Below are 27,095 nucleotides of genomic sequence, written 5' to 3' on the forward strand. Positions count from 1 at the left end.
GGAGCCCGATGTGGGGCTCGATCCCAGGACCCTGGGATCACGCCCTGAGCCAAAGGCAGACGCCGAACGACTGAGCCACCCAGGCGCCCCAGGCTCACTGTCTCTTGCAAAAGCTATTCTAAATGATCTCCAACCTGGGCTCCCACACCAATCCATGACACCCACATAAATTTTCCTGATTAATAATCTCATTTTGTCAATCCCTTGCTTGAAACCTTCAAAGGTTCCCTATGATCCACGGAATTCATTTCAGACCTCTCCGCTGGACATGAAGGCTCATATAATACCCCATCGACATTTTGGTTGTAGTTTCCCACTGCTGTCCTACTGACACCATCTCCTTTTCCCTCGTACTCCCCAGTCAAACAGGACTACACGCTTTTCATTAAGTACACCTTGCATTTTCCATCGCTGTCACTTCTGCCTGGGCCAACCTTCCTCATTCTATCCTCTGAGGCCCATTGCAAACACCAGCTCTTTCGTTAAGTAGGTCCTAACACCCCAACGGACAAGATCTCTGCCTCCTTTGATATCAGCAGCACTTTGAAATGCCTTCTTAGAATCAATCTTGTTTGCTTGATTGATTTATGTATTTACGTATGTTTTCAATCCTGTTTTATTTATAGTCATTTGGTATTTACCTTGTTTACTACCATAAAGCACCTTAAGGTAAGGGTCAGTGGTTTCCTTATTTTGTGCTTTTCTGCAGAGTCCAGTACAGAGTCTTATGCCCAGAGGCAATCAATAAAATATTTGTTGGAACTGAACTGTTCTCTAAACTTTGCTATAAGCTCTTTGAGGACAGTGACTTTAAGTATTGCCGTGTCTCTTGATACAAATAAGGGCCTTGTACATAACGGGTGATTGAACATATTTGTTTAAATAACTTCATAGTTGCCGAGCAAGATTTTTCAAAATACATGTAACACTGGCATTAACCTAAAGTATTCATTTAGAAATCTCTCACCAATTAACATAAAAGAAAAAGGGAACGAAACACTGACCCTAACTTTCTTTTCCTTTTGTCTTATATGATAATGCCTAACTCGTACTAGGTGCTTATTTCATGCCAGGCTTTGTACTCCAAGCCCTACAATCGTCATCTCACGTAGTCCTCACCACGGCACCCTGGGGCCCTGCCTTTTCTCCACTTGATGGGCAAGAGGTTCAGAGAAGTGAAGTAACTTGACCCCACTCTGAGCAAGTGGCAGAGCTGAGATTTGAACCCAGGCAGTTTGTGCCTCCAGAGCCCATGGTCATCACCATCATGCCACACTATCTGGATTGAATTTGCTGAGCCCCTTAATTTTAACAGTTTGAGTAAAAAGAAAAAAAGGCTTCTAAAAATACTAAAACCAAGAACTACTTGTCTTTGAGATTATTTTAATGGATGGAAAAAGAAAGAATTGTTACATCTGTTTCATCCACCTCAATGTAAGCTTCAAATTTAGGAGACCTATTAGTTTTCTCAAACAACATGCATGGTCCATACTCGACTGTGCATCCCAAAGGATGGAACAGATGACAAAGATAATATACTAGCAGATAACTGAAAAATCATTTAATTTTGGAAAGCCGTCTAGAAATCTCAGAATCAAAGATAACCACTTACTCCCCCTTCTCCATGCAAGTCTTTACACACTTGAAAACTCCTGTTGGTGGTCTGGACTCTGATTGGTTGGCAGAAAAGGGGTGTGAGGGCTGTCAAAGATAGTCTACAAGTAAAAAAAAAAACCCAGAAATTTCTCCTTTTTGAATTTCCATTCAGTCTGCACAGAAAAGCACCAGCGCCAATTCTGGCCAAGTGCTGGAAAAGAATATATTAGCACCAAGGCGTGGAGAGACTGCGAGATTGGAGAGAAGGAAAAAGTTGTATCAGCTTTAAATACAATGAGGGCACATTGAGGAAAAACTCGCATGCTGTAAGATATAAGTCATTGCTTCCCTTAGGATTTCAGAGATACAAGCATGATAAGTAGGGACGGACTCTAGTGTTAGATGCAAGGAACACGACTGCCAGACTGGTCACCAATGGAAATATTAAAAATGAGATTTATAACTCAAGCTGAAATTATATCAAGCAAAGACAAAGTCTGATTTTCAGTAAAATGAAGTAGAAAAATACCAACTGATGCTTCAACTCCTTGGGTCATCTATTTATTCAAAGTTAGAAAAAAATTCATGTAAAAAGTCGGATCACAGTAACTCCCACTATTAATGTAGCTACTGTTTTCTAGATCTAAGTGCTAATGTGAAAATAGACCATACGTATGATGAATCTCTGTGACTCAAGCAATACCTTAAAATCCAAATCCCATTTACGAAGCAAAATTTTATTATAGAGTATTTCGACTCTTTTACAATGATCAGTTGTTGGAAACTTCAGTATTTCAAAGTGTAGATTGGATGTTCAGAGAAGAACAGAGGAGAAAAGAATTAGCCCCTTATGTTCATTAGCGTATCATGAAAAATGACAGCCTGACATACTCATGAGCCCTGGCCAACTCCCTCTGCTGTGGCAGAAATCATAAAAACAAAAACAAAGCACATAATGGAAAAAAGGAGTTTAAGTCAAGTGAGAACAGTTTATGACGTTTCAAGCTTCTTAAAAATACATCCACTCAAACATGAAAAGCACAGCAAATAATTAATCCCAAAATAAAATACAATGTTGTTCTAACACAACTCAATAAATGCACCTTCTTAAACGTTTGTAACGTCTTTTAACAAATCAGCGAATATGGCCTTAACTCAATGTTTTCATAGAGATGGAACATTAAGGTGTAATATGTACACCGATTCACACGAAAGGAAGAGGCTCCCAGCTTTCTGTTTCAGATCACTGCACTTCTCACATTCACTCCACAGCCCCAACACCTTCAACCCCATGAAGTGCACTAGTGACTGTTCTGATAGCTGCCTTAAAAGTACATCATCTTCCTCTCAAAGGCAAGTGGAGCCACAACACTCGTGTCCAGAGTAATGAAGCCTCGCCGCTCATTCTGACTGGGTAAGAGCTAAGGAGCCGGTGAAAAGAAAAACATATATGGGTCCTCCCCCCATAAATCTCGATCCTACTTCCTGCCTTTTCCTTTACATTGAACCATTTTAAGACGCTAATAATTTTGCCATATTTCCCCCGGAGCATTCTCTATCAAGATCTAGAAAGGCCTTATTCAGGAACAAACAGGATACAGGAGTGATCGTGGGGCTTCCAGGCAAGCTATAAATAGCAACAGCATTTTCAAGAAATCTTGTGCCAGTGTGTAAGTTACAGTTTAAACATGCAATGCAGATTTTATTACAATGGAGTCACCAAAATGCATTGTTATATGAGAAATGCAATCTTACCAAGTTTTCTTGGTTCCTGGCTGCTATTTTCTGCTCCTCTTCTGCCCCATTTTTCATGTACTTGACCTCTTCCACCGGTTTGATCCTATACTCGTCTGAGTACCAAAAAAAAGAAAAGACATTTTATAACTTTTTCACACTGGTAGAAAAGTGTCAGTGAGAAAAGCCCCCAGTAGCGTAATTTGTCAGAGCCTTTTCCCTGCAGCCTTTATATGTGATTCATTTGAAACAATCTGGAATATGCTTAACCAGCCTCTTTCTAGGAGGTGCCCTCCTCTGCCCATCAGGAAGATCTCAGCACCATAAGGCAGCCGATGAACGTGGCATTGCCTGGTCCTTTCACCGAGAGGAAATGGTGGCAGAGGAAACAGAGGTTATCCCACCTCTAAAAACTATCTGGGATCGACACGTACCAGGGCATGTCACATAGTTCAAAATGCCCGTGGCAGCAGCTTTTAGCAGGACGTTCACACTTCAATTTCCCTCTTCTGGAAAAACAAAGTATTGCTTAAGACTAAAGAGTTTAATTGGCAACAAATAGATATAAACAATAGGGAACTGAAGTCTTCCTATTTGTGATCCCCATATTAAATGTGGAGCAGTCTGCAATTACTTCATATGCTGCACACACGCGTGTGCATATGTGCGTGCGCGCACACACACACACACACACTTTAATCTCTCTGTACAGTCACATGCATGAAGCACCACAGTGTCGAAGGGAGCGAGCAGGTATATCCCTCAAGACTGGAGAGGTAGTGGGCCTCCAGGTAATGGGATCTAGGCTTCCCAACAGCCAGAGAGAGACAGTACACTAAATCTCAATCTCCATATCCATCACAGGACACACTCCGGAGAACGTGCAGCTAAAGCTCTTCTCCAGGGCAACAGTTTGGTAATGACGATGACGCTTCCGTCAGATTCCTGTCAACAGGAAATGACTTGGGAACCCTAAGGTCCAAATAGGTGTGACTTCGAGTCATCTTTAATTTGTTGGAAAAATCACAGAAATTGTGCCAGTGGAAAGTTTCACCAATCAACAAACTGACGGTTGCCTAGCATATGGCATGGAATAATGTCTATGACGGTCTCTACCTGAAAGACAGATGTTTATCACTAAGAGATTCTGTACATCAGCTCAGGAAGTTGTAACGTAATAACCCTTAACACACTACCTCCAAAGATGTTTGCTAAAGTAACATTTTCCCAAGTAATTATACTGTTCAAATGTTTCTCAAAATGATCATTCTTATGAAAGTAGAACATTTGCATGTATCTGAATAAAGATTCCATGCTCACGGCTAAGTCAATTGGTTTTTTCCACCTGACAATTCAAGGTAGTTACTGATTCTGCTTCTTTCTAAAGAAATTAGGAAGATCGGTGTAAGGTGACAGTAGTGAGCCCTTCAGGACTACGGAGTCCTAACTGTAGTCTAACCAGCTAATCAGTGGGCTCTGATCCAGGGTCACAACACAGAAGAATTTCACATTCCAATTTAGTATTAAGAGGAAAAAAATGAAAGCAAATGAACAAAACAGACAAGTTTAATTAAGGATTATTTACTCAGAAGTTAGAAAAGCACTTGTTAATTACCAAAAAAAAAGATATTGAGAAATTATGTCTCCAATGCAATTACACAGAGATAAAAATAAAGGTGAAAAAATAAAAGTTAGAGATGAGCCTTCCTTTTTTTTTTTTTTTTAAGATTTTATTTATTTATTTGACAGAGAGATAGCCAGCGAGAGAGGGAACACAAGCAGGGGGAGTGGGAGAGGAAGAAGCAGGCTCCCAGCGGAGGAGCCTGATGTGGGGCTCGATCCCAGGACTCTGGGATCACGCCCTGGGCCGAAGGCAGAGGCTTAACGACTGAACCACCCAGGTGCCCCTGAGAGATGAGCCTTCCTAACTTCAGTTTGGGATGGTAATATTTATAAACCATGGTTCACTTGGATAAATACTAACATTTCACTGGACTAAACTGTGATCTTAATTACTTCTGGTCTCTATTTAAATATAAATATCACACACACACACACACACATTTTTTTAAACACAGTTTCGGTGGATTTCTACGACTGACTGTAGGATCCTACCCCTCAGATGACAGGAAGGAAAGTACAACATTTCAGGACTTAAACAGAACCTTCTGAGATGGTAGTTTGGCCACTGCATAGCAAAGGGTCTGTCCTAGAGAAGATCCACCCTTGCCTCGCCCCTTTCTGGCCACCCACCCAGCCACAGCCCACCGTCCACACTCTCTGAGCAGTCTAGCAATATTCCGTCTTCATTAGCTTTTTTACCCTCCAGGGAACGCAACTGAATTGAAAGTAGTAGACAACCTATTAATATTTTCCTAATATTTTTCTTCAATGAAATCGGAAAGCCGGTGGCTACATGACTTTCAAAGCAGCATTGTCCCAAATACAGGCTTTTCAAAAAATATCAAGGCAGAATCATCACCAATTCAGAAAGAGGATAGGTTTCAGTGTGTCATTAACAACCACGGCTGGCTGGCCAGTGCGGAATACAAAGAAAGAAAAAACAAACAGCCATGACGACAAAGCCAGACCTATCATTATTACTTACACAACACACTGCATAAAATCCTTTGTGGCATAAAACAAAACAAAAAAAAAGCCAGCAAGACCCTTAGATAAACCACAATTTGTACAAAGCAAATACTTAAAAAACGGTCTATTACATTTCTCAAAGGCTGGCGCTGGGAATGAAGATGTCCATCTGGAAACAGACAACTCATCAACAAATGTGTCCCACATTTCCATGGCGATGCAGCCGTCAGGAACGGCACTCGCCAACAAGCCTCTGCAGACGAATGGAGCATTTCGGGTTCTGACAGTGAACCAGCCAGACAAAAATCCTGTTTTCCTTTTGTTTTAGGCACAGGGGAATCAATGTGGGGCCCTGGGCCCCCTTCATCAAGCCTCACACTGGACGCAATTAGCACAGCCACCGGTAGGAGCCCGAGAATCCTGGCAGCAGAACAATGTGCCAACTTGATTAAGAGGGGGGAGAGTCAGGACCATCTTCCTCTGGCTCCCTCACACCTGTTCACAATTTTTCTTTTCTTCCTGTTGATCTTGTCAGGTGGCCTATTAAAATGCATGTCAGGAACAGGAGGCTGACACCCCGTTCCGAACCTGCTCCCCCTTCTCTCTATGTAAACAGTCGCAAGCTGTGCTAGTCAAAATAGATCTGGGGTAAAAGCAATGCGTTGCTGATATTTTTAGCATTTTATTCCCCGGCTTACATCAGAGAGGGGCCGGACTGTTTTTGTGGCGGTTCCAGCATGAAGACACACGGTTTCCCGCCAAATCTCCGGGCTTCACTTTGATGTACAGTGTGTGTGTGTGTGTGTGTGTGTGTGTGTGTGTGTGTGTGTACACTATGACCGTCTTTAGAGCTAGGAGGGGATCAGTTGGCTGCACATGCTTTAGGCAGTCAGTAGGGACTCGCCCCATTTTCTGGATCCTGTCAATTCTTCCATTATCAACAACTCACTGGTCCTACCCCAGTTGCCCCAAGCTTTGCCATAAGGTTACCTTTATAATCAATGCAACTGGCTTTAAAATGTGCCTGCTAGATGGTGATAAGTGCTGGAGTGAGTTTATAATACCAGAATTATTAAAAAAAAAAGTCAACAGTTTTCACAAATGTATACATTAGATGGGGAAGGAAGAAAGGCAGAATGCCATATATGCTATTCTCTCCAGTAAGAAGGGATCATACAGTTGTTTCTAAAATGGTGAAATTTGCATCTGCTTTCATACTTTCTTACTCAGTCTTCTTTTGATCAATGACACATATGTGATAATTTCTTGTTTTCCAGGACTGTTCCAATTTCAAAAATTCTGTGCCAATGTCCTCATATTCAACATGTCCAACATCTGGGGCACATTAACGGAATGCTCTGGATTGCCTCTTCATCCAGAATTTGCATGAAGCTTCTCTGGTAGACAATTATGATACGCTCGGGAAAACACGAGAGCTTGGGAAAGGCGTTGCAAGAATATTTACAAACAAGCCATTGAAAAGAAAAATACTACACTAACCTTACAGTAGACACTTATTTCTCTTGGGTCCCTCCCACTGAACATCCTGTCTCTCGAGCTAACTAAATTTGAGCCTTAAAATCCCGGTACAACTTCAAATTCTTACCTAGGATCTTTACTTCCTTACTTGGTAGGATTTTTCAAGAAGTATTCATAATGGCTAAAAGCTTAGTTTCTAGAGCTGGAATGCCCAGCCATATGACCCTGGGCAAGTTACCCATCGTTTCTGTGCCCTGATTTCTTCACTGGTAAAATGGGACTATCTGTAGTACCTAGTCTCACCCACAGAGTCACATGAATTAATATATGAAAACAGTGCCTAGTATGTCGTAAAAACTCAGTAAATGTCAGCTGCTGCTTTAGAAAGCTCTGCTGCTTCTTCAGGGATTACTCTTCCTAATGTACAAAACCCATCAAGATAGAAAAAGAAAAGGCATAATATAAACATCCGTAATTAATTTAACCTAAAATTGTGACTTAACTATGTTAACAAAGGAGGAGAGAGGACGTAAGAAGGGGATTTATCATCCATAATAAGTCTTTAGTATTTTTTTAGCCATGCGCATATATTAATCAAAATACTAACTAAAGTACCATATTACTTTAGTTAGAATAATTTTAAAAGACTAATAAACAACTTTTATGACTGACAAAAGAAAAGTGATCATTATTTAAGTGAAACCAGGGGCACAACACAATGAGGCTCCCTATCTCCCTTTACGTCCTCATTCAGCAATTGCCACGGGCACTGCCTGGGCATTGCCTACCTTGAGGGCCAAGAGTGAACGAGTGAGATTCCAATTCAGAACGGGCAGAATGACTGTTTAGAGCCAGAAGAGTAGAGGCAGCTCTAAAAAAAAAAAAAAAAAAAAAAAAAAAAAAAAGGCAACGTGGAAGGAAAACCCTTTTCTGGAAGGACAAAGAGGCAGGACTCTCTGAAACTACAAACCAGAGATGGATGGATGGGTCAGCTGCATTGGAAAGATGTGGCTTCTCACTTTGGGAGACTCCAGCTCATCAGCTGTTCCGCTTCCATTGGTTCCAGTTCACAAACAGTGTTTAATATCTGCTGTGCGCTAAGCCCTGGTCTTCCTCAGGGGTTCATCTGACGCAGTTCATTATGGGGACTGAGTGTCTAGCACACAGAAGGTGTTTAATAAAGCCTTCTTCAAAAGAGAGAAAAAAGCAGAGAGCTGACTTTAGTTCATACATGAATAAATATTTCCCCTAATCAGTGAGTGTTTCAGTTCTGTTTGTCTCAGGGGTACATTTTTTTTTTTTTCTGCTAGATTTTCCAAGGAAGAAAAAGCATCTCTAAATGGAAAAAAAAAAAAAATCCCCTTCTTTGCATTTTTTTTGCATCCAAACCCAATGGGTGTGAAACTGCTCTTTCAAGTCCCTTTTTAGTCTACGGATGTCCTCAATGTGACATTCTTAGCTGAACTATATGGGCACATCACAGAGACAATGTGGGTTCAGTTCCAGACCACTGTCATAAAGTGAATGTTGCAATAAAGTGAGTCAAATAAATGTTTCGGTTTCCCAGGAGATACAAAGATTGTTTACACTCTATGGTGGCCTATTAAGTATGCAGTAGCGTCATGTCTGAAAAATCCAATGCACATACCTCAATTTAAAAATACTTTATTGCTACCTGTAACATTCTCCCCTAGGCTCACGGAGTAGAGTGGAAGTAACAAGACTTTTCAAAATTAGAAACAATTAAGGAAGAATAAGTTTAGATCATTTGCCAAAATAGCAATCAATGTATTTCCTACACTTTGACTTCTAGGGCACCACCGTAAAGAAATTGGATCCCAAAGATTACAGGTGAGGTCCATATTCGGGTGGAGATCAAGGAAGTCCAACAGAAAGAACTGTGGACTGACTAAAAGTGACAACTCTGGACTGAACAAAGGTTCTTTTTAAAAGGGGCGCCTGGGTGGCTCAGCCGTTAAGCATCTGCCTTCGGCTCAGGTCATGATCCCAGGGTCCTGGGATTGAGCCCCGCATCAGGCTCCCTGCTCGGCGGGAAGCCTGCTTCTCCCTCTCACACTTCCCTTGCTTGTGTTCCCTCTCTCGCTGCCTCTCTCTGTCAAATAAATAAATAAAATCTTTTTTAAAAATAAATAAATAATAAATAAATAAAAGGGCTATTTTGGAGACTATGATTCTGACTTTAGAGGCACTATGGTGATTGGCAGTGAAAGGACTCTCATGTAAAATTCCTTAAATATTTACTGACCTTTGAAATATAATAAAAAGAAAAACACTTTATTGCTAAAAAATGCTAACCACCATTTGAGCTGTTAGCAAGTCTTAATCTTTTTATTAGCGACCTCAATGTCAATGGCTGCTGACTGATCAGGGTGGTGGTTGCTGAATATTGGGGTGGCTCGGGTAATTTCTTAAAATAAGACAGCAGAGAAGACTGCCGTATCAACAGAATCTCCCTTTCATGAACAATTTCTCCGTAGCACGCAATGCTGTTTGACAGCATCTTACATACAGGAGAACTTCTTTCAAAACAGGAGTTGATCCTCTCCAACCCTGCTGTTGCTTTGTCAACTAAAGTTACATAATATTCTAACCATCCATCCATCCATCCATCCATCCATCCATCCATCCATCCATGTTATCATTTCAGCAGTCTTCACGGCATCCTCACCAGTAGACTCCATCTCAAGAAACCACTTGCTTTGCTCATCAAAGAGCAGCTCCTCATCCACCTAAGTTTGATCTTGAGATTGTAGCAATTCAGTCCCATCTTCAGGTTCCATTTCTAATTTTAGTTCTCTTGCTATTTCACCACGTGTGCAGTCACTTCCTCCTCTGAGGTCTTAAGCCCCTTTCTAAGTCATCCATGAGGGTTGGAATCACTTCTTCCAAACTCCTGTTCATGTTGGTATTCAGACCTCTTCCCATGAATCACAAATGTTCTTAATGGCATCTAGAATGGGGACTCCTTTCCAGAAAGGCTTTCAACTTAATTTTCCAGATCCATCAGAAAAATCACCTATCTACAGCAGTTATAGCCTTATAAAATGTATTCCTTAAATAATAAGACTTGAAAGTCAAAATTATTCCTTGATCCACAGGCCGCAGAACAGATGTTGTGTTAGCAGGCATAAAAACAATATTCATTTCTTTTTATGTCTCCATTAGCGCTCCTGGGTGAGCAGGTATAATGTTAATGAGCAGTAATATTTTGAAAAAAAAAAGCACTTTTTTTTTTCTCAGCAGATCTCAACAATGGGCTTAAAAGAGTCAGTAAACCATGTTATAAACAGATGTGCTGTCATCCAAGATTTGTTGTTACATTTCTAAGAGCATGGGCTGAGTATAGTTAGCAGAGTTCTCAAGAGCCAAGGATTTTCGGAATGGGAAATGAGCGCTGGCTTCAACGTCAAGTCACTAGCTGCATGAGCCCCTGACAAGAGAGTCAGTCTGTCCTTCGAAGCTTTGAAGCCAGGCACTGACTTGTCCTCTCTAGCTATGAATGTGCTAGCTGGCATCCAGAAGGCCGTCACATCTATACTGGAAATCTGTTGTGTGGTGGAGCTGCCTTCATTGATGATCACAGTGAGATCTTCGGGAAGACTCGCTCACGGGGAGATCTGCCGGATGACTCGCTCACGGGGAGATCTGCCGGATGACTCGCTCACGGGGAGATCTGCCGGATGACTCGCTCACGGCGAGATCTGCCGGATGACTCGCTCACGGGGAGATCTGCTGGAAGACTTGCTGCAGCTCCACCACGAGCACCTGCTGCTTCATCCTGCACTTCTGTTATGAAGACGGCTTCTCTCCGTCCTCTCTAGCTATGAATGTGCTAGCTGGCATCCAGAAGGCCGTCACATCTATACTGGAAATCTGTTGTGTGGTGGAGCTGCCTTCATTGATGATCACAGTGAGATCTGCCGGAAGACTCGCTCACGGGGAGATCTGCCGGATGACTCGCTCACGGGGAGATCTGCCGGATGACTCGCTCACGGCGAGATCTGCCGGATGACTCGCTCATGGGGAGATCTGCTGGAAGACTTGCTGCAGCTCCACCACGAGCACCTGCTGCTTCATCCTGCACTTCTGTTATGAAGACGGCTTCTCTCCTTAAGCCTCATGAACTAACTTCTGCTAGTGTCCCACTTTCCTTCTGCAGCTTCCTCAGCCTTCACAGAATGGAAGGGAGTTGGGGCCTTGCTCTGGATTAGGCTTTGGCTTAAGGGAATGCTGTGGCTGGTCTCGTCTTCTATGCAAACCACTCAAACCTTCTCCATCTCCGCAATAAGGTTGCTTCACTTTCTGGTCATTTGTGTGTTCACTGGAGTATAGCACTTTTAATTTCCTTCAAGCACTCTTCCTTTGCATTCACAATGTGGCTAACTATTTGGTGCAAGAGGCCTAGATTTCGGCCTGTCTCGGCTCTTGACGTGCCTTCCTTCCTAAGCTTAAGCATTTGTAACTTTTGATTTCAAGTGAGAGATGTGTGACTCTTGCTTTTACTTGAAGACTTAGTGGCCATTGTGGGGATATCCACTGCCCTAATTTCAATATTGTGTCTCAGGGGCTAGGGAGGCCCAAGGAGAGGGGGAGAGATGGGGGAACGGCTGGTCAACGAAGTAGTCAGCACACACACAACGTTTACCAATGACATGCCCATCGTCCCTCGGTGTGGCTTGTGGTCCTCCAAACAATTACAAATAGTAACATCCAAGATCACTGATCACAGATCATCATAACAAGCATAATAATAATAATGAAAAGGTTTGAAATATTGCAAGAATTACCAAAATGTGACACAGAGACATGAAGTGAGCAAATGCTGGTGGAAAAATGGTGCTGATGGACTTGCTCGATGCAGGGTTGCCACAAACCTTTGATTTGTTTAAACAAAAAGCAGTATCTGCGAAGTGCAATAAAGCAAAGCACAATGAAATGAGATGAAGTATGCCTGTATATCACGGGGCTATGCTTTTGAACTCGTCTCACCCCTCCTGTCATCCTTATCTTAAAATACATTTTGCATTTCTTATTTTTGTAGCAATAGGTCAGTGCCTGATATCTGCTGGATTGAACAGAATTTTGTTACGGAGGCATTAAAGAGCAGAGCATAGTGAAAGCTTTGATGACGTCAGCATATCTAACCCTGGTTCACGTCTGAACTCTCCTCCTCTTGAAAGCTTGTACTGGGTATGTCTGAGAAGCTGCTGTGAGCTGGGTTCTGTGCCAAGCAATGCAGGGGTTACGGAGGGTCTGGGAGTGCCAAGGAAAACCAGCTGTCTGGAGGGGCAGGCTCAGGCTCTGAGCACCCCTCTGCTATCCAGAGCACATTCCTCAGCGCACACAGACTGACCCCATTCCACTCCGCCACTGCTCACCAGGGCTGACTCTAAATCTGGAACAATCTTAGGCAAAGCAGAGACTGGGTTGAAGGAGCTCATAGACCATTATCAATTCTCTGAGTCAGGCAGTCCCTTAGTGATAATTACTGTACCTCGCTTGTAGAAAGTGATTTTGCCCTTTCCAATGTAATAGTTATTATTAAGCAATTTCTAGGATAATTATCAACTGCCCATTCTAAATGTTTTGAACATTTCAAAACAAGGCTTTGGTACATTTAATATAAAACACTCTCAGTTCTTCTCAGAATAGGTCTCAAATCCACCTAGTAAGTGATTTCAAATTAAGATTAATACATTATGTTCTAATGATCTAAAATTAGAAGTTGTTCAAAAGTAACAAGCAAGAAAATTATAGTTTTAGACTTTATATGTGTGGAGATCAGACATGGAGAGGTCTGACCCAGGGGTTTCTACTAGGGGAAGTATGAACATATCCCCCATTATTTCAAAATCCCAAAATGTTAATGTCACAAAGACAGCAATTCTCCTTTGCCTAGTGCATCCTTATTCTCTAGTGAAACCTAATGCTTGCTTTTTTTGAAACCCAGATAGAAAAGGCCTTGGGGGGTGCTGGCTCCATTTAGTCTTGCTTCAGTGGTATAAAACTCATTTCAGCAACCCCTCATCCATAAAGGGTACGATCCTTTTCCAAAATATGCAATGAATTGAAGGGTGGAAGCAGTATCTAATTTTTATTTTAGTTTGATGTTTCAGAATTTACCAATGACACTGAGTGCTTTATCCATGCATTGATATCATTCATTTGTACTTCCGTCTATGTGAAGCATCCCTTCATATCCTTTGCCCTTTTTTTCTTATTAAAGTTGCAGTGTTTTTCTTAGTGACTGCTATGAGCTCTCTGTAAACTACACCAATTTAGGACACACTTCAGGCCCAAAAAGGTCTGGGCAAAAACACCTCTTGATTTTAGTTTGGACATGAGAAAGTGGAAGGAACTAGCTGCTTTCTGTCTTTGAGTCAGGTGTTGGGGTATCTTGTGCTACTTTTCTGTGTTTCTTTCCTTCTTTCCTTCAGCAATATTTACCAGGCACCTACTATCTGCCAGAGAACGGAGCGTTCAGTCCTGGGGTTATGTCTAGGAGGAGGAAGCGGTCCCTGTTCTGAAGGAGTTCAGAGCCTCCTCTGGGGGAGTGGGTGAGGAAGGATACAAGAAAATAAGGAAGGAGAGCACATAGTGTCTCTAGCTCTGAGAAGCACATGTATGGGGTGGTTGTGATAAAAAGGAGATAAAAAGGACAGACCCCTAAGGAAGGCTGGGAGATTCTTGGAGGAGGTGATATATCTCAGTGGAGTCCTGAGCAACACTAGTGTGTGTGTGGGAAGGACAAGTTCAGGCAACAGGCCAGTGAGTTCAGAGGCCAGTGAGAATATGGCAAACGGGAACTGCAATTAATTCAATATGGCCGACATGAAGAATTCCAGGGGGCACCGTGATGTAAAGAGAAGAGCTGAGAGGACCAGTCCAGGAAGACCTGATGTGCAAGACCCACCGAAGAGTCAGCCTCTGTTCTGAATTGATGTGGGCTCCCCCACCAGTGCCCAGCACTGAACCACTTAGGTCAACTGTCTGTCCCTTGGGCTGTCCTTAACCATCTCTTCTGGAGAGACCCCAACCACCTTAATCCAAGGCTTTTTGCTTCTGTCTGAAAGGAGGTGCAGCAAAGGAAGAATGAATGTACATCTTGAGATTGACCAGTCGGCTGAGGAAGGTTAGGAAGAACACGTAAATAAGACAGGGAAAGAGCCAGAGAGAGAATTCACAGAAAGTTTCAAGACAGTGGAGTCTTTATCCTGGATTCAGCTGATGGGGTGCTGGTGTGGCACTGGTGGGTATAATGCCACATATGCCAGAACGTGTTTCCTGTCTCCCACAGAGGTATGCCTTCAACTGGGGATGGCGAAGTACTGCAACACTAAGAACAGGGAGTGGTCAAGATGGGGATATATAATCTCTCCTAGGGGAAACAAGAATGTTACAGAATATGAGGCCAGCTCCTTCCCCTTCGACAGGACAACAGAACACTCAGATGGAGCACTGGTTTCAAAGGCCTTTCTCTTCCAGACCTGCCTTTGTGACTCCCCAGCTGTGTGCCATGGAAGCAGGGTACCTCTCTCAGCGAACTACGTGTGCTGAGATGTGCGCATGGGGTGCTTATGGTCTCTTAGCGTTCGTAGGTCTTGTCCATGTCTTCGAGAGGACAAGATGAGGGGCACCCGCAGCTGCAAGGATGAGAGGGTGATAAAGCCTCTCTCACTACAGCACCTTTAATAATAACACTCGACCTGCAGGCCCCATTCCCGAATCATTTAATCATTTCAGAGGCCAGACAACACATTTCCTTCATTCATTTGGGGTTCATTATTCAGCGACCAGGGAACTACTATCCAGTCATTAAGGGCCCCTGGACATTCATCTTCTGACAAGCGCCCACAAAAGGCACACAACCAGATCCAAATCCAGCCTGGATTCCTTTATGAATGCACACACATCCAGGTTTTCATGTGGGGCGGGGGCTCCATTTCTACACCATACAGTAATAATTTCCAATCAAGAAACAGAATGAGTGGGTGAGGAAGATCTAGAGCTGCTTTCAGAGAAGCGGGCACGCTTGGCTGTTGGGACAGCAATTTAGCAAGTTTCTCAAGAGCCCCGCTCTTACTCTGTGGTAGTGCTGTTCCCCACCCTGCGCGGAACCACTGGGACTCTTGAAAAGCTGGAGGCCAGCTAATTCCTCCTGCTATTCTTAGTGGGCCTCCTGTTATCTTAGATAAGCATTCGTGATAAAAGCCTGCCCAGTCATCTGTGCTCTCTTCTACTTTGAGTTAATCCTCCTGCCAGCTCTATGAGGCAGGAATTATACCCCCTTCCCACAGATGGAAGATTAGTCTTTGACTGGCTGGTCAAGTGGCAACGCTGGTTCAAATCCAGGCTGGTCTGAGTTGGGACCAGGTTCTTAGCCACCACATCAGTTATTCTGGGGGTTTTAAAAACAACCCACAAAGCACAGTAAATAATTATTTTGGGAGATGATATAGGCATAAAGTATGAATGGAGTCAGAAAGCACTTGGATAAATTCGTAAATCACAGAGATATGAATAAAAGTTACAAAGATATCTAACCTTCTTGGAAAGTAACATCAGGGAAACTACTAGACCCTACCTTGTCAGGTCTCTGGAAACTTCATCAGTGGAAGATAGCATCCCTGCGCTCTTTACGTTAGGAACTAATATGCCATCCAAAGTAAGTGCTACATGAAACCTTTCGTTAAAATGGTGATTTGACCACCGCTGCATTTAACAGAACAAAACTGACTTTTTCTCTGATATATAGTAATTACTGTAATGTCTTTACAAAAACTTGTTTTTTAAGAGATAACTTAATTTTAAGGCTTCTGCTACAACTCTGATATGTGGTCATTAAGACCAAGGAATAAATCAAGGACCTCTTCCGTCACTGGGTCAGAAGGAGGAGGAGGGAAAGGAAGAGGGGAAAGGAGAAGAAGAGAAGGAGAGCTGTCATTTATAGAGCCCTTTTAATGTTCCAGATCTAGTTCTGAAAACCTGACATACAACAACCCACTTAGTACTCACAGGCTCTATGAAGTAGAACCATTAATGTCTCCATCACACTGAAAAGGAAACTGAGGCACAGAGCCATCATTCGCCTAGCTGTACCACCTAGTGAGTGGTGGGATGGGGCTAGGGCTTGAACCCAGGCAGTCTGATTCAGACCCCATGCTCTTATTCAACTTTCCCACAAATGTGTATTGTAAAGTGAATTTCTGAGAAAAAGGGAAATTCTCTTTGTATACAGAACTATTACAAATGTTTTCACACCATGTACTCACTGCCTGAATGGAAGATTCAGGCGCCCTTAAGATAGACCTTTCCAAGTCAGTCATTAAGAACTGTATTATCATAAAATAAGACCTGAAGTAACACGAACAGCAAACCGTTAGGGTAAACTATAAGGCAATAACAAATATTTCTGAAGAGATAACTAACAAAGTGGCTCACATGACCTCCTCTGTATATGCAGTTGATAAAATTCCACTGTTCTCAAAAGGGCCTGAAATGTGAGTTGTTTTTCTAGGGCTGGCAGTAAATTTCTGCTGATTCATTTGTAGTCAGCTCCTCACTCGGTCCAAGATCAATGGTCATGAATTTGCAGGACGGCTCTTTAGGATGAGGAATTTCAATGACCATTCCAGAAACTGTCTCCCATTTAGTGTGGCTGCCACAACCATCTCAAACACTGAACAATTTGTCCAAAGGGTGTGTGTGTGCGTGTGCGTGTGTGTATACGTGTGTGTTGTGAATACACGTGTGTGTTTAAGGAAGAAGTGCATTTTAAGTCCATCTGACTTAATTCCTTTAATTGAGTTCTGACTTAAGTGGACTTCTGTTAAGGAAAAGATTCTTAGATAATAACCAGCAGAGACCAGTATTAGTACTCGAGCCTCCCAACACCCCACCACCGAGCCACCTCACTGAGGAGCTGCATGAGGCCAGACCTGCTTGTGTGATTTTTGTGCTGCAGTCTGGCGAAGGGGTGAGGAGGTTAGCGGGAGAGCTGCGGCAGGCCGCCCGGATTTCCACCAGAAAGGGGAGGGTTAACAAGAGGAGAAGAATTGTCAAGGCCAGGCACAGAAAACCTCAGGTGGGCTCAGCTAGAGGGCAAAGTTTTGTGGAAGATGAGACAGAGAAAGAGGGAGATTTCTGAGGTGGTAAAAGGAAGACAGATAAAGTCACCAGGGTGACAGGGAGCTAGAGATGTATGGGAGCGGACTCCCGTATGTTGTGCTGTGGTTTATGAACGGCAATGCCTTGTGATTCTTTGAGATTATTCAGTAAAAATTTAAATTGCTTTTCAATGATCTTTAATGCTTCTTTTAGTATGTCTCTGGATTGAAGCTGGCTTTCAGGGGCCTGACTCAGTCTGGGTTAGACAAACCTGAGTGGCAGCAAAATCATTAACAAGAATAGAAGGAGACTGGATGGAGTCATTTTCAGCCAAAGTAATTCCCAAATTTGTAAGCACTGCCACTGAACTTTGAAAATGGAAAGCTACAACACACTTTGTGATAAAATAGTGTAGCCTCTCTGCTTATGAAAAATATTCGTGGCCTGACTTTCCGCACAGATCTCAGCAAAGAAATGGAGAAAGGGCCCGGAGTGTTAGGGAGAACGCTCACTCACACACGCACCGGGAAGACAAGGGCTCGCGCTTCTCTCCTGTGACAAGTCTGTAGATCTCTTCTCACAAGGGCTTCATTCACACGGAACAAAAGATCATTTCCAGTTGCTATGAATCGCCAAGTTATCTTCCCCTCAGAGATGAAAGTGGGCTCTGACAGCGACGAAGAGTAGCTCTTTGGGAATAACGTGTCTGGGTGAGGGCAACAGCACGCTCGAGGATAGTTCAATGCTAAGCGGCACAGTAGGAAGATCACGCCACCTCCCACGACCCGTCTTGTCTGAACCAGCCTATTTTAGTAACCCCCTCTGCTCAACTGGTTTGTAAAAGACAGTGGCAGTTTTGATTATTTATCTTTTTGGGGAGAGGGGATGAGGATTCATTCATAAGGGCATCTGAGCGGTTCAATTAAATTCGAATCAGCGAACTTGTGTGACGGTTGCCAGGTAGGCTCTGTCGTGAGAGCCCGAGGGGCAGAGCTGATGGAGAGGTGGTCCTTGGGGACTCTCACCCACCATCTATACATCAGCTATTTAAATGCAGATTAGGATCACAAAACTCCTTAAAGCTGACTTGCCATCTTGCTTCCTCAAGAGGGATGTATCATAGCAAACAAGACACAACAAAACAAAACCCCCGCCGTATCATGGGATGCATGTTAGAGTGGCAATTATCAAAAAGACAAGAAACAGCAAGTGTTGATGAGGACGTAGGAAAAAAGAGAACCCTCGTGCGCTGTTGGTGGGAACGTTAATTGGTGTAGTCACTATGAAAAGCAGTATGGAGGTTCCTGAAAAAATTAAAAATGAGAACTCCCATAGGATCTAGCACTCCCACTTCTGGGTATATATCTAAAGGAAAGGAAATTGGATCTTGAAGAGCTATCTGTACCCCCATGTTCACTGCAGCGTTACTCACCATAGGCAACATATGGAAACAACCTATCATCTGTGACGACCGGGATGGATCTTGAGGGCATTATGCTAAGTGAAATAAGTCAGAGAAAGTAAAATATGTATGATATCACTTATATGTGGACTCTAAAAAGGTTGAAGTCACAGAAATAGAGTAGAATGGTGTTGCCAGTGGCTGGGGGATGGGGGAAATGGGGAGATGTAGGTCAAAGGGTACAACTTTCAGTCATAAGATAAACAAGTTCTGGGGCTATAATGTACAGGATGGTGACTACAGCTAACACTACTGTATTATATACTTGAAAGTTGCTAAGAGAATAAATCTTAAGTGCTCTCACCGCACACACACAAAAAGGTAATGACGTGAGATCACAGATGTTAACTACCCTTATTGTGGTAACCACTTTCCAATATGTGTGTGTATCAAATCATCACCCTGCAAACCTTAAATTTATACAATGTTGTAAGTCAATTACACATAAATAATGCTGAGGAAAATAGTGGGAAAGAAAGAACTGTTGTAATTTCTAAGACTTCGGATGATTTAAATCAGATATTTTTAACATGGGGAAGTATGAAAGGCCCACACACTTGTGCACACACCGGCCAAAGGAGAATTTGGGAGGACAGCTCATAGACAGGCGCGAAATAGTTTTTAGCACATCTCCAGTACCATTTCTTGCAGCTACCTTTCTGAGATGTTGCTTGGACTCAACGGCCCAGGTTAGGTAAAATCTCAGAATTCAAAGATTTTCAAAGTATAATACATGATCTGGACGTGGTTCAGGTTTCTTTTACTTTGGGTTACATCTAAAACAGCACGTATAGTGCAAAGAGGCCTTGTACCCATTCAAGGGGTGAGTATGGCTCCATGGCCTTTTACACTCCCACCACAACAGTTCCCAGAAACAACCTCGATCACCATTTGGGACAGCTGCTCCCTATGGAGTGAGCCACACCACCCACTCTAAGGTGCGGGTGTCAGGTCTTGAAATCCCTCCTGGAATAGGATGTCGGATCTCCCCTTACCTGCGGACAGCCTAGAGGTCAGTCACTTATTTTCTCAGGACACTCTCTGGGTAGATCTGGCCTTGGCTTACCAAACCCACTCTAATTGCCCCTCTCTTACCTGCTCGCTTTTCTACCCTTTCCAGTTGGCCATCCAATCTCCTCTTTAATTTTCAATCAACTTCTCTTCTCTCCACGATCTGTGGAGGCAAATCAAGCCCCCTCTTCCCCAAGCCCAACTTTCTGCAAAAAGTGACACACATTTACCACATCTTTGCACGGGAGACTTTTTTCTTCTGTAAGATTCTGCTGAGCACAAAAGAGCATCTTTTGTGGAGTACCTCAAAGAATACGGATGCTGTTACTCGCTGATGGAGGTAGTGGGGGGTGGGCAGGACAATGAGTAAGGGTATTGATGGTATTCTTTCCTTGAAAGGTAACAATGCAAACTGGAAAAGAGATTCACAATGGCAAATTATCGGGGGCGTGGTGTGCCTTCACAGAAATGTTTGTGTGTACGTGTTCTCACATCTCATAGGATGCCGCTCCTGTTCTGGGGAGATGTACAAGATAACTGCATTGGGATGGTGGATATCAGAAGCAAAGAGAACAGGAACATGGACCACAGCTCAGAGCAGGTCAGGGAAAGAAGAAACTAGAGCTCAGAGCTCCGTGACGAACAAAGAGGGCAGGAATAAGAGTCAGTGTTGGGGGTTAGGGGGAGAAACAGCAATCAAGGGAAGGGAGGTGAGAGCAGACATGTGTCTCCTCAGGTACCTGTAGCCTTCAACCCACTTGCTAAAATGAAAAAAAACCAACAAGTCATGTCTGAAGGTCCCGTCACAATTAGGCTGAGTGAAATAAAACATGGTGGTTTCTACCGGATGTGATGAAATGCTCAAGAGAAGCAGCGCCTCACACCAGGAGGGCCTGGGGTCCTGAAGTGACTCTCTCTACCCAGACCAGGCCCCACACCTACATACAGCCAAGCACCATAAACTAGAGAACAGAACCACGTCGTATTTTATTCCTTACAACCCTGTCTTGAAAAAGTCTTCACTTGCACAACACCATGCTGCCAAGCCTCAGAACACAGCCTCTGCTTCGGAACCTGTAAACCCGGCATCCCGCGAACCACTTAAGAGGAGCCTCTGTTGGTACCTAATTCCACCCCCCACGCCCCCTCCCTCACTGAGACACCTGCAGGTGAGATGTGCTCTCAGGAAAACCGTATTTAATAATCTCCCAAATGTACCCAGAACCTGCCCACATCACCACCTCCACTGATACCTCCCTAGTCCTGACCACCATCACCTCCAGCCTGACCCAGCCTCTAACCATCACCTGCCTCCCCTCTTGCCTGGTCCAGTCTACTCCCTACACAGCAGCCAGATTAAGCCTTTAGATTAAAGCCAAAGTCAGACTACATCACTCCCTAACTCCCTAAACCCTCTCCTGGCTTCTATTACATTTAGAATAGAATCTGGAGTCTATACCTGAGCTACAGGGCAACATAGAGTGAATTTATCACCCGTCACGCTCCTGGCATGGAGACCTCAGGCTTTTCCCTGGAACCCACCAGCAGGCTCCCTCTCAGGGATTTGGCCCTGCTGTTCCTCTGCCTGAACCACTCTGTTCCTGCGTATTCTCGTGGCTTTTGCTCCCTTACTTCAGGTCTCTGCTCAAAAAGAGCAACCACTCAGACAAACCTTCTCTGACCTATGCATTTAAAATAGCCACCCGTTACTCTCTCTCCCTGTATTTCTTCACTGCATGTATCCCCATCCGACTGGGTATTATCCGTCCCTCTGCTTTGTGTCTGTGTCACTCCCTAGGATGTGAGCCAAGCGAAGGCAGTTACTGTCTCACTACATGCTACATCCCCTTGTAAAAGCCAGCTTATAGCAATGGCTCAATAAATATCTCTGCAATGAATAACTGTGATTTTCAGAGTTCCATCAGAGCTAAAAGCATATTGTTTTTCATTTCCACACTTGGCAATTGAGCAATTGCATTAGGGGAAACAGCCAGGGAACAAAGGAGGAAAGCCATGGTCAAAACTCAAGGTCTAAACCTTTTTTTTTTTTTAAGAAGATTTATTTATTTATTTGAGAGAAAGCAAGCAAGAGAGAGCACAAGTGGGGGCAGGGACAGAGGGAGAGGGAGAAGCAGGCTCCCCGCCGAGTAGGGAGCCCAACATGGAACTCAATCCCAGGACCCTGAGATCATGACCTGAGCTGAAGCAGACGCTTAACCGACTGAGCCACCCAGGCGCCCCAAGGTCTACACACTTTCAAATAAAGAAACGTTTCTTAAGTGAAAGAAGGCAACCAGAAATAAAAGGTTAATGAAAAATATTGTGTTAAAAGAACACATAATAAATGCCAAAATGTTAGGTGCGACATTAAAAATAAAATCCTATTTCATATTATCACTGGATGATATGTTCTTTGGTCAAGGATCAAAATCAACAGTGACATTTATACAGTGAAGCATGGGTGTGTAGAGCTAGAAGGGAATTTAAATGCAATTCAGCTTGTTGTACATGCGGTCTCCAAAATGGAAATGAAACTTAATCCAAATAGAGCTCTCTACCAGTTTGGCTTTGTTTCACAATTTGAAAACTTCATCAGTTTCATAGATTGCTATTACAGCGCTCTGCTTTTTCTGTTTGCCCTTACTCTTCTGACTTCCAGTCTTAATAGCCATGCACATAACTTTTGAACTATATTTTAAATGAAAATGTAAATACCCATTTACACAAGAACCTAAGCAGGGACTATTACTTCTAAGGAAGTGAGCTGCGCACATTGTGTCCCACGCAGCCTTCCTCCCTCTCCACCAATTCCTTTCCCCAGCAATGGCACTTCTAGCTAAGAAATTCTATGCAACCTTTTAAAAACCATCAAAGACCATTTTCCAAATGTGCTGTTAATTATGTTAGTGGAACATTATTTGTGTATATATTTAATATTATGGCCATGAAACTTTATCTTTTTTAAAAATATTTTTTTATTTATTTGTCAGAGAGAGAAGAGAGAGAGAGCACAGCAGGGGGAGTAGTCAGGCAGAGCGAGAAGCAGGCTCCCCGCTGAGCAGGGAGCGCAATGCACGACTCGACCCCAGGACCCTGAGATCATGACCTGAGCCAAAGGCAGACGCTTAACCGACTGAGCCACCCAGGTGTCCCAAGACTTTTATCTCTTTGTTATCCTTTAGAATTTGACGTTAAGTTCTGACTTTCTCTTACCCTTTTAAAATCCAGCAGAACCAACAGAATACACTTCTATAAGTTAATAAACAAACTCATCCTCTGAAAGGGACCAGCCTACAGCAGTTTTTGCAAAAGTCAGCAACCTGGGAAATTCAGTGTTCTCTTTTTGCCTAAATTTTATTTCAGACTATCTTCTACCAAACATTTCATTATTCCTTTCAAATAACAGAACCCATGTATGTCACCTACGACTTCTAACCAACTTTAAAACAAAGAGTCAGCAGCAGGAATCTCACACTAGCAGCCGCACGGCAGCAACGCAAGCAAGCATCGCTGGATGAAAGACAAACAGAAAACCAGCCAGCCGCGGCGGGAGCAGGGACAGTTGCCCACACTTCCCGCTTTCTCATCTTCTAGCTCGCGGGAATGCTTTGAAGCTACAGAAGATATTCATGATTCTTGTTTCTAATTTTTGAGAAGAAAAAAAATGATATCACAAAGCAATCAACACCCTGATCAACTTGGGACCATAAAGCTGATAGCTGTGAACACGACCAGCCCCATCATTTTTCTTAAAAAAGAAAAAAAAAAAAGCATCAAGAAAATATCATATATCATCTTTTCAATGACCCCATGGCTTAAGAGAAACCAAGAGCTCAGACTGTGTGACCACAGTCCAGAGAGCAGGTAAAGTGGAAGCTTCGAGCATCAGTGCTCAGCACACACACAGTGATCACCTAAGTTCAACACACCCACTCCCGAGATGGAGACAGAAGCCCTCAGGTCACCTCGTAGCCATTACTCCACGGCAGAATCCAACCGCACCCGAGGTCCCCAGCCACTAAGTCAGCAGCTCCTCTAGAAACTGAGTTTACTAGGCTATAGCCATTGGTTTTGTTTGTTTTAATGAACTTATGCAGTGTGCAGCCCACTATGCCCCATAGGAGTTGCTACCGTGAAGAATTATGGTAGAAAATCTGAGAAGAACTGAGAACTCACATAGGATGAGGACGGATCAACTTCAAGCCGGTCATCTGTCAACCCTCACACCAGCCTGCTCATTTCCCCTCTTTTTTTTTTTAACTTGTATGTTATCTATCTATCTATCTATCTATCTATCTATCTATCTATCTATCTACCTATCTACCTATCTATCAGAGAGGGAGAGAGAGAGAACATAAGCAGGGAAGAAGGGCAGCAGGAGGAGGGAAAGAGAGAATCTTAAGCAGGATCCGTGCTGACTGTGGATCCTGATGGGGCTCTCACAACCCTAAGATCGTGACTTGAGCCGAAATTAAGAGTCAGATGCTTAACCGACTAAGCCACCCAGGTAACCCTCATTTCTCCTCTTATACTTTGAAAGGAAGAGTGAGACAGTGGATAGGTTCCTATTAGAACCCACCTCACAAGGTATTATGAGGACTGAATGAATTAATAAATAACAAAATACTTGAAATAATGCCTGCACATAAAAAGTATTTAATAAATACATAACCTTCTTTAAGAAAGTTTTCTAGATTATTCTCTTTCATAAACAGCACATTCATCTTCATAAAAGTAAGGTTCATCATAGTGTGTTTTGAAAAAAAAAATCATATTTAATTCTTTTAAAAAACTTTCCTTTAGGAAGAGATGTGGAATATTTGGAAACTATAACAGAAGCACAAAGACTCACTGGTAAGCAGTACCAACCAGAGATAATCATTATTCACCTGTCCTGGTAAATACCTAGAGGCTTTCTTTTCTGTCCATGCACATATATATTGAATATATATTCCCACGTGATATATAGAGTCATTCTATGAGTTTCCTACCCAGCTTTTTCCATTTAACATCAGAGTGTTTAATACAATGAGCAAATAGAAATGCCCGAACAAGGAAATGAGGCGTTTACTATGGTAATACTCTCTTATCTTTATATCCCCAAAGTCCAGAGTTTGGGATTATTTGATGCAATTAAAGTTTTCACTGGGTTCAAGGAACTGCAGAGCCAGATAGAGCCAGACATGCAGGTGAGTTCCAAGCCTCTCAAATAGAGGTGCCCTTGACCTTCCTTTGGCTCAGATGTAGGTTCTCCAGACCCTAGTCCGCAAGAGCCAGCTCAGGAGCAGGGTACAGTAGGAGGAGGTATCTTCCCACCAGTATTCAGTGATGGTTTGCCAGCAAGAAAAAAAGAAATTCAATGTAAAACATGGCCCATAACGTTATATCCGTGTGCCTTCATCAGAGCCCTGCAGTTCACTGTCATGGGATGATTCATGGTGGTCAAGTCAGCACGGAGAGCCGTGGGCCAGGGGGCTGCCATCTGCACACGGGGAGCAGGCCAGGGTCGAAAGGCCTCCCGTCTAACAGGGCTCAATAAATCAGTGCTTGATGAATGAGAAAGGACAAGGTAGGTGATTCAAGGCTTTGTTCTTCCATCAGATTAAAAGTCCCTAGAACAGAGCAAAACTATATCTTGTATGTTTTTAAAAAGCCCTTACTATGCCTAACGGAGTGCCCTCCTTGCTTCCTCTTTCAAAGCACACATTTGTGCACTGAAGTTCTGAAGTCAGACGTAGCTGAGTTCCTGACCAGACTCCAAGTTAACCTATTAGCTGTGTATACCTGGGCAAGTTACATAATTTCTCATGGTCTCCACTGCCTCACCTACAACTGGGTGCAACAGCCCCCAGTGATTGTTATTGTTATTAATATCCATCCATTATTATCCAATGACTTACATGTTGGGCACTTGGTTATGTTAGGCAAGAGTGGTGTGTGATTAAATTATAAGCATTATCTTCAAGGAACTCACAGCCAATGATCATAAAAGACTGATGATTTACTGAACAGTGGCTAGATTTTTTCTCTAAGAAGAAAACGTCTTTATTTTTCCATAATATTTTCCTCTTCTCTCTATCCCAACACAGCCTGTATTTATTTTTTCCATTGTCCACAGTATTTAGGGACCTGTTGTGCCAACAGACACTCAATGTAGCACTTTGTTACACGTCTTTAAGTCTGTGTTTCTTGCTGATTTATTTTCTGTGCATAAATGGTGTCTTTTCTGAAATAGGGTAAACGCTTTGTGGGCAAGTCACTTGATTCTGCTTCTGTTGTATCCACCAGCTACCAGCTCACAGGTCCTTGTTCATAAACACTGATTCAATCGGAACCATTCTAACCTTGTAACTGGCCAATCGGCAACTGCCGACTGAGGATTATGGCTTTAGGAGCAACTAATAGCATGAAGCAAATTTCCTCACTGTTTGGAACATTGTTATCAGAAACACGATTAAACTGTGACACCAATAATGATCACAAACTACTCACCTAGAAATATTTAACAGCTGAACTCCTAGGAACAATGGGTGGGTGAGTGAATGGTAGCTCTCCCCCTGCTCTGCCCCCCCCCCCAGGGAATGGAAACACCGTTGCTCCCTCCCACTGTGTCCCAATCCTCCCGTCTAAAGATTGCCAAAGACACAGGGCTTATCTGCAGCTACAAGTTCCTGCGTGCTTCTAGGTGAGTAACTGTTACCATGTTTCTGTATTTATTTCACCCCGTGCGAAGACCTGACTTGTGACATATGACGCATAGCGAATCTACCCTGAAGACACCAGCAGTGTGTGTGCAATCATAAATAACAGTCGTGTTCTGATTCCCATGTATATGACAAACACACACCATCAGCTTCTGTCTCAGCCAGCTGGATGGCGTTTTAACAATAATACAGTCTTAACACGTATACAAGGCTATATTCTGGGAATAGTGTTTCAGGGTCTGTGATTAGTAAAACTGAAGTGAGGCTGACCATTTAGATAGCTTACGGAATTAGCACCAATCTTCTAGACTATGTGTTCAGTGTCTTCTAAATTCTCAGCCCACTGTCTGATCTCTGACATAATTTTGATTCCTGTACTGCTTGCATGA

The 27,095-nt window shown here is 43.0% G+C and overlaps 1 protein-coding gene across 2 annotated transcripts in view; it reads right to left on the minus strand.

Annotated features, from left to right (window-relative positions):
- CUNH1orf21 (chromosome unknown C1orf21 homolog) overlaps positions 1–27,095 on the minus strand; it is a 219,889-nt gene that overhangs the window by 100,748 nt on the left and 92,046 nt on the right. For both annotated transcript variants that reach the window (XM_040636288.1, XM_040636289.1), the window contains exon 3: positions 3,352–3,446. In XM_040636288.1, the coding sequence (XP_040492222.1) occupies positions 3,352–3,446 (95 nt within the window). The remainder of the gene's footprint in view (positions 1–3,351; positions 3,447–27,095) is intronic.

This window comes from Ursus maritimus, unplaced genomic scaffold, assembly GCF_017311325.1.
Source record: "Ursus maritimus isolate PB19 unplaced genomic scaffold, ASM1731132v1 scaffold_2, whole genome shotgun sequence".
NCBI classification, from domain to species: Eukaryota; Metazoa; Chordata; class Mammalia; order Carnivora; family Ursidae; genus Ursus; species Ursus maritimus.